The 12,461-nt window shown below is 41.7% G+C and overlaps 1 protein-coding gene across 1 annotated transcript in view; it reads right to left on the bottom strand.

The window, feature by feature from the left end:
* Positions 1-1,527: 1,527 nt before the first annotated feature.
* The window catches only part of LOC121872434 (guanylate cyclase 32E-like), a 120,185-nt gene continuing 109,251 nt past the window's right edge, over positions 1,528-12,461 (bottom strand). The window contains 4 exon segments of the mRNA XM_042375192.1: positions 1,528-3,949; positions 4,765-4,890; positions 10,076-10,174; positions 12,130-12,274. Of these exon segments, the coding sequence (XP_042231126.1) occupies positions 2,901-3,949; positions 4,765-4,890; positions 10,076-10,174; positions 12,130-12,274 (1,419 nt within the window). The 3' untranslated portion in view covers positions 1,528-2,900.

A 12,461-nucleotide genomic window follows, 5' to 3' on the forward strand; every position in this document is an offset into this window, starting at 1 on the left:
ATTACTATATTTATCGATACTAAGCTAAGATCTCGTAACAATATAATGCCAGTAAAATAGTTTGTTTATTTTTGTCTATTGTTTTAAACCGTCTATGTATGTATGTATGTATGTATGCATGTATGTATGTATGTATGTATGTATGTATGTATGTATGTATGTATGTATGCATGTATGTATGTATGTATGTATGCATGTATGTATGTATGTACAGAGATTGAGAGAGGAAAAAAAACGTGAGGTAATTGAAGATTGTTTTATGTGTAACACGTGTCTTGAAAGTTATGTATTGTGATACCTCGATATAACGGACTTTAATCTCTATTATAGTTCAGTCGATGGAGGTTTCATATCTAACGGATCTTCGATAAAACGGACTTTTCTCTCCATACAGTCTGTTAAATAGAGGTTTCACTGTATGTTAGTTATGATAATTGAATTGGTTTGTTAATACAGCCTCACAGTCTCAGAACTGAAAACAGGTATGTATTTCGCTACTCATAACACCCACGTAAAATTGACCTTAATTTGAGTTGGGAGCAGAAGGTCGTAAAGCGCCAAGGTGACATGTATGGCAACCAAGGGGACATGTATGGCAACCAAGGGGACATGTATGGCAACCAAGGGGACATGCATGGCAACCAAGGGGACATGTATGACAACCAAGGGGACATGTATGGCAACCAAGGGGACATGTATGACAACCAAGGGGACATGCATGGCAACCAAGGGGACATGTATGGCAACCAAGGGGACATGTATGACAAGCCAGCAAAGCCGTGTGTGTGTGTGTATAGAGTGAGCGATATGACACGTATAGTAAACAGTGTATAAGCACCATCAATGTAAATATGGAGAGAGAGAGAGAGAGAGAGAGAGAGAGAGAGAGAGAGAGAGAGAGAGAGAGAGACATGATGTACACCTCCATCTGACACACACTTTCCCTTTCTTGTATTCACCACACCTCCTCTTCTCTCACACTTACAGCCAACAACTGACAATAGAAGAATGATTTAGGTAACACATGTGCTCCGTTAAGTTTTATTATGTCTATATATCACGTGGAAAAAAAAAACACAAAAAAATACAAAAGAAGGTTTGTTGGTAGATATATTATGGTTATTCTTTCTGATTCCATTGTTTATTGTCCTTTCACATCACCTTTCAGACACTCACAGTCAGCAGTTGTGTTATGACGAGAAAATTGTAAACAGAAGCAGGTCTCTTTGTTGTCATTTCTATCTTATATCTTCCATACAGGACATTCCCTTCGTGCTGATCTTGCCAATCACCTGCCTGTGTATGGGACCCAGGACGACGAATGGGACCCAGGACGACGTATGGGACCCAGGACGACGTATGGGACCCAGGACGACGTATGGGACCCAGGACGACGTATGGGACCCAAGATGACGTATGAGACCCAGGACGACGGATGGGACCCAGGACGACGTATGGGACCCAGACGACGGATGGGACCCAGGACGACGAATGGGACCCAGGACGACGATGGGACCAGGACGACGTATGGGACCCAGGACGACGAATGGGACCCAGGACGACGTATGGGACCCAGGACGACGTATGGGACCCAGGACGACGTATGGGACCCAGGACGACGTATGGGACCCAGGACGACGTATGAGACCCAGGACGACGTATGAGACCCAGGACGACGGATGGGACCCAGGACGATGGATACAGCCAGGTAATGGTGGACAGTATATGTCGTGTTCAGGTCTACGAGGGCGCCACAGTCTGCCTCAACATTCACCATTAATCCTGTTCAGCGACGCACCAGACAAGTCATTATTATAACATCAGTATCAATTCATCCTCACGTCTCAGTATTTCACCCATGGAAATCCTAGTAGTGTTTGTTAATGATCTAAGCGTATCTGTTGTTGTTGTTGCAAAGGTTGCCAACCAATCCGAAATTAACAATGAATTATTTTTTATGTTTTATGTCAAATGTTCATATTGTAATGCCAATTGAAATTACAGATATTAGTTTAGAAGGGCGAATGTTATGGTACTAATGATGGTGTCAGTGATGGGATGTTTACTTTCTGATTCGATTATACAACACTGTGAAGATGTTTCGTGAGTGTGTGTGCTTGAAGTCACCTCATGCCTTGAATAAGAGACTCGGGATCACCTCACTTTGATAAACAACTTCGGCTACTATATGTTTCCTTCGTCACAGAAACCAACAAAACTGCCTCACCGGGAAGCACCAGAATTATCACACATAAAGAATATTAGGTTTTTCACATCAACTAATACCGGCGGAAGGTAAGTGAACACGAAGCGCTATATTGTGTCTGACTCGGGTTAAGTTATTCTTAATTTGTTGGCTTCCATTTTATTTCACAAGTTAAGATTGATTGTTTTCTGTGAAGATGTGTAGGACTAGCACACGCACACACACACACACACACACACACACACACACTAAACGTTCTGTGCCTGAATAGACCGCCATGTGAATACCCAAGTACGACACAACTTTGAAATAGTCTTATAATTTTTTATCTGTGTGTATCACTGAAGATAACACGGAGAATGCCAGGGACAGACTATTGTATACAGTCTTGTGGCTGCCTCCAGTCTGCTGGCTTTAGAAGGGTATCAGTGTTGTCGGCCAGGAGCACTAACTGGTTCACTGGTCTTGTGAGATTTTGTTCTAACATCTCCAATGACCCACCAGCTTAGTTTTACTCCCCTTTTCTTATACAGTATTCACGTCCATGGAACGTCATGAACCCCATAACACAATTGTTTTGTGTTTCTTTGTCCAGACACTTTTATTTACAAGAATGGTTTACCTTGTCTTGCCACACACCGTCCTTCACGACACACCCTCCCTTAACCAATTCGAGACTGTGGGCTCATTACCATCACACTGGAGTTTCTCTCTCAGGAAGCTTGTGCACCTCATTTATAACTCTATAGTTGACGACACTGGCCAGGAGAGGGGCGGACTCCTCACACTCAGCTGAGGACGAGCAAATGTCCTGTTTACTACAATAACGCAGCCGGGCTGCCCTCCCTTCGTTCCCCTCCGCTGCTGCCGACGATATCCCAGCCATTAAGGAGTCACTGTCTGCCGCACTGCCCCGTCGGCCAGTGTGCGAGACCAAGCTGTGTGAGCGCCATCTGCCATTACCACCACTAGACAGGGAGTAGCGTCCCTTCGCCACACCCCCGGGACCACTACTATTAACACTGCTGGGTCTGCCGCCCATACTGCTGGGGACGACAGGTACTGTTAACGTCAATTCTAAGTCGGAGGTGTTTTTGTGAGCCACATCCTGGTGCGCTTGAAGTGACGTGGTAGAGCGCAGCGCCATGTCACGTGTGAGGTTGGGTGGAAGATCACTTGGGGTGGGCGGTGCGGGGTCCCCCGTGCTCTCTACAAAACTGGAGGGCCGCGATCCACCCACCTCGCTAACGGAAGTCTTACAGCTGGCTGCCAACGTCTCGTCGTCTCCAGAGCCAGCGACTGACGACACAGGAGATGTGACCAACTCCAGGGTAGACAGATGTGGGCTGCTGTTACCAGGGGGTGCCATCTGGGCCTGGGTCCGCCCCGCCCGTGTCTGCTCGCGGTGCTCCTTGATGCAGGGACAGGAGTTTCTTTTGACCTCGAGGGTTACGCGCCGCACCGTACAATCGTCGGAGGCAGGCGAGGCTGGGAGAGGAGGTGACCCCTCTGGCGGCACCTCCTCGCTCAGTTTCCGGGTCGTCAGCTCTTCAGACATGAAGAACCTGAGGCGTTTGGGAGACTCTAGGCTGAGAGTTCGAGGGAGAGGAGAAGTCTTGCCTCGGCCACACCTTAGGGAGCCTCGCAAGCCTCCCACACACCCGTTTTTGGCCAGCGTCAACCCCTGTAGCCCTCGCTGACGGCGGGACCGCTCGCGACGACGCTTACGCTCTGGGTCCTCACCTGAGTGTGAGGGAGGAGAAGAAATTACCATAACAATTGATCACAAGATGAATTTGTTTATTGAATGACAAGAAGATATAATCGATTTTGATGTAACACAATATTATTGATATACTTATAGAAGTACACACACACACACACTTATGTTACTTGCACATCATTTGTAAATCAAGAGAAACATTCCCCAATTATGTAATTGTATATTTTCAGCCTTCCGGCTGCCATGCTCTTTCAATAAACCGTTAATTATTATTATTATTATTATTATTACACACACACACATACACACACACACACTCCACTAATCCTTGCCCTACCTTCACATAATCTTAATCTGACCTGTTACCTCTGCTCTTATTCCTGATAATAATCTGACGTATCTACTCTGACCTTCTTGACCTCATTAACCCTTGACAATGACCTGACCTTCTAGACCTCACCTACCCTTGACACTGACCTGACCTTATTGACCTCACATTCCCTTGACACTGACCTGACCTTCTTGATCTGACCTACCTTTGACACTGACCTAACCTTCTTGACCTCATGTACCATTGATACTGACCTGACTTCCTTGACCTCACCTACCCTTGACACTGACCTGACCTTCTTGACCTTACTTACCCTTGACACTGACCTGACCTCCTTGAGCCTCACCTACCATTGACACTGACCTGACCTCCTTGACCTCACCTACCCTTGACACTGACCTGACCTTCTTGCCTCAACTACCATTGACACTTACCTGACCTCCTTGACCTTAAGCTCTGACCTGACCTTAACACTGACCTAAACTCCTTGGACAATTGACTTACCCGCAAGCCAGTAAGTGGTCATTTCACCCTTGCCTTTGACCTTGACCTGACCTCGTTCCTCTAGCACGTAACCGCCCACTTTCGCCAAGATATCCCGACACGTACAGGAACAATGGATCCTTAGAGCTGCCGATGAGAAACAGAGATATAATGAGAGACACAGAGATAATGAGAGACACAGAGAAGTAATGAGAGAGACAGACAGATAATGAGAGAGATAATGTAAGACACAGATATAATGAGACAGTTAATGAGATACAGAGATAAAGACAGACACAGAGATTGTGAGAGACACAGAGAAATAATGACAGACACAGAGAGATAATGAGATACAGAGAGGTAATGAGACACAGATATAATGAGAGACAGAGATAAAATGGAAGATAATGGGAATTAATGGTGATCATGGAAGGTAATAAAAGGGAACGGGAGATAAAAGATAAGAACATAAGAATGGAGGAAACTACAGCAGGCCTAATGACTCATGCTAGGCAGCCCTGTTCACACCAACCCTTATCGCTCATATATCAGTCTAATCTTTATTTGAAGCTACCCAGTGTGTTCGAGTTAATGATGATGTTTGGTAACTTGTTCCACTCGTCCATTACTCTATTTTCAAACCAATGCTTACCTATCTCGCACCTAAATCTAATTTTGTCTAATTTAAAACCATTGTTACGAGTTTGCTCCTGGTTGGATAATTTGATTGCAAATTAAGATGCTTTAACCAGTCTCTGTACTCAAGGTTCCTAATGCCCGAGATTAGTCTTGTCATTCTCCTCTGAATTCTTTCTAGGGATTCTATATCCATTCTGTAGTACTGTGACCAGAATTGAACTGCATATTCCAAGTGAGGTCTCACAAGCCCAAGATATAGTTTTAGGGTGACCTCGCTAGTCTTGTAACTAACACTCCTTTGTTTGAACCCAAGTACTTTATTAGCCTTGTTTCGAGCAAATACACATTGTTGTCTTGGTTTAAGATTCCTACTTATCATTACTCCTAAATCTTTCTCACAGTTGGATTTCTCTATAAGAATGTTGTTCATCCGATATCTGGTTTCTCTATTTACATCTCCTAGACTAAGTACTTTACATTTGCCCACATTAAATTTCATCTGCCGTTTTTCAGACCTTGCGAAAAATACGTTTAGATCTTCCTGTAGTTTTGCGGAGTCCTCGTCAGATTTAATTATACGCCCTATTTTAGTGTCGTCATCAAATTTACTTATGTTGCTGTCTACGTCTATATCTATGTCGTTTATGTATATAATAAATAGTAATGGTCCAAATACTGAGCCTTGGGGTACTCCACTATTGACGTTACCCCAATCGGATTTAGTGCCGTTAATGCTCACTCGTTTCCTGTCCCGTAACCAAGCCCTAATCCATTTTAAAATATCTCCTCCAATTCCATGAGCCTCCACTTTTCGTATTAGTCTTTCGTGGGGGACCCTGTCGAAGGCTCTGCTTAAGTCGAGGTATACCACATCATAATCGTGTCCGTCATCCACTGATTGATAGGAGATTAATAGGAAATAACGTTATATGAGAAGAAATAACAAGAGATAATGAAAGATTAGAAGAGACAACAGATGATGGGGGATAAAGAGGTGGTAGAGAGAGAGAGACTAAATGAAACAAGATGAGATAAGTGAATGTGAAATGAGATAGAAAGAAGATATAAAGAAAAGGAGAAATACAAGGAACAAAAGAAAGGAAATAGGGAGATAGACTAAAGACAGGAAACAGGGAAATAGATAAGTGGAATTTGATAGGGAGATAGGACAAATATATAAATAGGGAGATAGGATAAAGAGAGTAAATAAGGAAATATAATAAAGAGCACAAATATAAACTAAGATATTACTAAATAAAATAATATTACAATTACTGTATAATGAAGAAAAACCTTTTGGTAATATACAAAAAAAATCCCACAATATTTCCTTACAGTTTTATCGGAAAATAAAATACAAAGAACCAAAATTAGAATAACAAAATACGAAGCGGATTTATGAGGTATAATTTAATTTTTATTTAAAAATTAAGTGTTGTTAAAATTATTAGTCAAATTATAATGTCTTGATATGGCAATACTTTACTATACATATATACTGTACTGTATGTGTATAGTTATTTACTGGAAACAATAGTTATGCGTTCCCTTGGTGAGAGTGTGTTCCCATCAGCGACCGGTGTGGGACTATGAGGGAGCTGTCTAGCCACTGTTGGACTAGAATGCAGGAAAAAAATGTCTTTTTTTCCTCGTTTGACAGTCGTGCTATTTTTCCTAGTGTGGCAGTTGTACTTTTTATTCCTGTGTCAGTTTTTCCCAGTGGCATTTCAGTAACTTTAACAAGGTCTGGCCGTGCTGTAAGTGAGGGTGATACAAGGAAGACTCTAGGATTGTTATAACACTTTCAAGGTACTGTACTTGGGTTCATACAAAGGAGTGTTAGTTACAAGACAAGCGAGGTTGTTCTTAAACTATATTTCGCGTATGTGAGATCTCACTTGGATTAAGCGGTGTAGTTTTGGTCACCGTAATACAGAATGGACATTGAATCCATAGAAAGCATTCAAAAGAAGATGGCAAGGCTAATCCCGGGCATTAGGAACCTTGAGTACAGAGACAGATTAAAGCATCTGGATTTACACTCCCTCGAGAGACGTAGAGTGGCAGCAAAGTAGATGGAGGTATATAAATGGAAATGATATACAGTATAGTGATATAACAAAGGTACTCACACTATGCAACCAGGAACGAATTCATAACAATGGTTTTAAATTTAGGCGCGAGATAGGTAAACATTGGTTCGGAAATAGAGTAGTGGATGAGTGGAACAAGTTACCAAACATCATCATTAACTCGAACACACTGGGTAGCTTTAAACATAGGTTGGATGGGTATACAGTATGAGCGATAGGGGTTGGGGCTGCCTATATAGTACGGGTTAACAGGCTAGCTGGAGCTACTTCCATTCTTACGTCCTTATGTAATTATTTGTACATTAGGTCCAGACACAAGACCCTCTAGAGCTGCTGTGGGCGAGAGATTATTGAGTTAATTATCATTGATGTTTGTTAATTATACACAATGATGCTAAAACAATACATCAGCATAATTAATTAACTTTATTGGGTATTATGATAATTAACTGCTGCGTGTTGTCATCGTTGCTAATCTGTCTGACCCTGATTAGTAAAACATATAATTTGCAGTTGTTTATAATTATTTGCTGTTTAAATATTAAATACATATTTGTATTTTGTTTGCGTATTATTGTTGTTATTCTCTGTATTCTGTTGATGGCCACTGTGATAACAGGGAGAATAAAGTGCTATAATATTCCCGGTCTTGGTGTAACTAAATAGTATCACAGGAAGATTAGAAACTCCAGCTTATTTGACCTGATTATAAAACACCCTAACACTACCTGAGGGGTTAGGTTAGGTTAGGTTATAGAACATTAAAATATTATGTGAAGGTGTTGCATTACCAGGTGAAATAAGCTAGGGTGTCTAATATTAATGTAATTTACTAAAGGTTCCATTAGTCTTTCATACATTACGTTGCTTCGATAGAAAAAAAAATATTATTGGAGTATCGTCAAGACACCTGGCGTGAAAATGGTCGTATATCTCCAAGGAGTTCACAGCGAGGCAGGTGCTTGGCAGGTGGTGGCAGGTGGACCATCAATCATCCCTGTATCACGGTGTTTGGGGTCCTCACCTCATGAACCTTACTCAAGATATTGTTTGGAACTATTCTCATCGTCAAGCGGTTTACTGTATAGCTATATGGAGAATTACTGAATGGAAACAAAAAGTCCCAGGGAAAAAAATACAGGAAAATGTTACAAAAATGTCAGAAAGAAATAACAAAAAAGTTACAGGAAAATTCAAAGGAAAAATTTACAGAAAAAAAAATCACAGATGAAAGTCGCAGAAAAAAATATAAGAAAAAGTAATGAATTTTGGCTTGGAAAAATGTACTATTTTATTTATACACAAGTAACAAGTGAAGCAACATAGCCAAAAGCATTCTAGACGGTGTTAATTGACAATGCAGGACATTTATAGATTGACAACACAAAATAATACATCGTGGCATCATGTGTGTGTGTGTGTGTGTGTGTGTGTGCAAGTAATGAATCTTAGTTTGTCATCACACTGACCCGATAGCGATCACTGCACTTTGCTAACATTTCACTACAACTGTCAATATTTCCCATGGCAGTAGGCGTCACACACACACACACACACACACACACACACACACACACACACACACACACACACACACACTGGTACCAAGCTCCGAGGTTTACACAAAATACAACCAACATTTAGATAAATTATGTTACAATAAGCAAATAATGTCAGATTATTATTGCTCACTTTGGTAAGTACGGTTTAATACTCAGGCAGTTAAGGTTTTAGGTTCAACTTTAGAATATAATCTCATAATTCCATAATCCTATATCACTGGTTATGTCTCCTATAATCTAGTGTCAGTGGCCGCGGTACTTGGCATGTGATCACAGCTCCCGTGACCTCAAGTCTACAGCCTCTCAGTTTGAAATGTTGATAACCTGACCTCTGATTGACTAGAATCGGCTTAATTTAGAGATGAATTACCTGAACCTGATATTGTAGGTCACTCTTACTAGAATACTGAGGACAAGATTGTTCCAGAAAATGATTCTGTTGGGTAATTTGTTCCACTCAGCCACAACTCTTATTTCCACACCAACTGTTTCCTTCTCTCAGGCCTAAATCTAATCTTCCTAAGTCTTCGCTCTTGGTCTGATATAGTTCCTCCATTCTTTTGTTTTCATGTTAAGTATCTTTGTTATATCACCTTTAGTCAACCCTGAGTTCCATTTATACACTTCATCCTCGCCGTAAGGGATAGATACTTACAGAGTAATTAAATGTTAGGTTAAGTTAGGTTAGGTTAGGGTTACTTTCTTTATAATGTAACTTCATTTTAATATAACCGAGATTATCTTTAATATTTCCTGTGGGTAAAAATTGAGATTAAGTTAAAAAAAAGAAGAAGAATTATAAGTGATTTTTGTAAGTATTTTGTTTTCATAACATAGACTAAGTAAAGTTTCCAAGTTAAACATATCTAAAATATCATAAACACAACTAATTATATAACAATGTATTGATTAATGATGAACTGAAAGAAATACAAAGATTTAGAAACATACTTGGAGGGAGGGAGGGAGAGAGAGAGAGAGAGAGAGAGAGAGAGAGAGAGAGAGGAACGACTTGCTAGCTGTATTAAAGTAGCTCACCTTGGCCAGTCGACTCCATACGCGAGGCAGTGTTGACAGTATCGCCGAAGAGACAATAGCGAGGCATCTTGAGACCAACCACGCCAGCACACACCGGGCCTGGGAGGAGAGCCAGGAAGAAGTGTACACAGTGTGATACTCGACGGCGGGACTATCACGGTCAAAAGTTCTGTCGCTATACTTCTGCTGCTCTACGAACCCCGGGATTCAGACTCGTGAACCCGAAGCATTTATGAATAGAATAATACATCACTGTCTACTGCTTCGGGTTCACAGGTTCATGAGTTTCAGGGTTCACGGATGGGACTCGGAGGAGTGATAGGACTTTTTCCCTGACTGCTGTATCTTTCAAAACGTAAGCTAGACCCACTCCCCGATAGCTGTAGGCCTAAACTGCCTGTGGAGCTATTCCCAGGTGGTGACATTATCATACAGGTGGTGACAGTATCATACAGGTGGTGACAGTATCATACAGGTGGTGACAGTATCATACAGGTGGTGACAGTATCATACAGGTGGTGGCAGTATCATACAGGTGGTGGCAGTATCATACAGGGGGCCATGAAAGTATTTGAACCATGTGAGTTAATAATAAAATGATCCTCATAGTAGAGTGCCAGAGCTAATGATACTAATCAATAATGAAATTTAAATAAAAGTTGAAGAGTAATGCAGTATACTAGCACAGCGTTAGTGTGGCCTGATCTTGTACTGAAAAAGCGACATTTTGTTCATATGTAGACGATGAGCCAAAATAATGAGGGATCCTTTTTCTGTCAACCTTCGTGTGGAGAAAACACCGGAGACAATGTAAGATGAATTCCTGAGCTCCGAAAGGATTCATTTGCCAAAAACACATTCGAAGAGAAGATCCTGACGGAGTTTTGGGTGGCAATAGTTCCTGATATCAACAAAATAGCTATCCGGGTGCCTCTGCCATTCTCGTGTACCTATTTCCGCGAAGATGGTTTTTCAACGCTGTTCAGCATCAAATCGACACAGCCTATTCGGCTACATGTGGAAAATGACCTCCGCTGTACCTTGACTGTGACTCAACCATGGATACCCCAAATGGCAACAAAAATGGAGTTTTTAATTAACTTTTTGACTATTCCTTTGCATTTGTGTAAGTTTTACGCGCATGCACTTAGTCCCTAGTTTTGATAACGTGAGTTGTTGTCGAGTTGAGTTTATTTTTCTGAGATTATAATTCCACTGCATTTACTGCGGACAAAACAGAGGTTTATATTTTTCACATATCCATGACTTGGAACCTTTCGTAGTGTTTTCTTGTGAGGCAGCGTTCTGTTTTATGCTGTTACTGTAGCTACTGGTACTGTACTACTGATATTAATTAAATAGTAAAATATTAAAATCTCATATCCAGCTGTAAATGGGGGCAACGGAGGCTATCATATCTTGTCGGGGGGCACAGTGAGGAAAAGGTTGGGATACCCTGCGTGAGTAAGAGAAATCGCCCTAAGACAAACTTACTGAGGTAGTGTCACACAGAACTCAACTCTTGCAATATTACAGGACAAGACAAGGAGAAATACTGATGAAAGTCAAGCGAGAAAGGTGTTGGGTTAGATATTTTGTTCCGTGTGGCTATAGATGAAGCTTCACCTGTAAACTATACAACTGAACAGGAAGTGAGATAATTAACAAGTTTTTGTGGTCAATAAACCTATCTATCTATCTATCTATCTATCTATCTATCTATCTATCTATCTATCTATCTATCTCTCTGTCTGTCTGTCTGTCTGTCTGTCTGTCTGTCTACGCGCTGAAAAGACTCTAAGCTGTAATACACTATAATATCAACACAAGCGGGGACTCATGAGAATGACTCACCATAATGACTCACACAAGCGGGGACTCACCATAATGACTCACACAAGCAGGGACTCACCAGAATGACTCACCATAATGACTCACACAAGCGGGGACTCACCATAATGACTCACACAAGCAGGGACTCACCATAATGACTCACACAAGCAGGGACTCACCAGAATGACTCACCATAATGACTCACACAAACTGGGACTCACCAGAATGGAGACCGATGCGCAGTTTGAGAGTATCACTCGGCCTGTGTCGGATCTTAAACCTCCTGATGGCGTCCAGGAGATGAAGAGACATGGAAGCAACCTCTCCCGCGTGCTGGTCCTCGTTCCTGATGGGCAGTCCGCTCACCTGATGGGCATGAGGGAGTGAGTGATGGGGAAATAAAACCTGATGGGGTGAAAATTATAGGTATCATAGGTCGTTCTCTTTTCTGATGGATTGTTGGTTTATCTGATGGGTAGGCGGCTCAGCTGATGGGTACCTGGTTCATCTGATGGGCAGGAGGAAGGGAGTGATGGGGAAACATAAGACAAAG

This window comes from Homarus americanus, unplaced genomic scaffold, assembly GCF_018991925.1.
Source record: "Homarus americanus isolate GMGI-L3 unplaced genomic scaffold, GMGI_Hamer_2.0 scaffold11302, whole genome shotgun sequence".
In the NCBI taxonomy this organism is placed as follows: Eukaryota; Metazoa; Arthropoda; class Malacostraca; order Decapoda; family Nephropidae; genus Homarus; species Homarus americanus.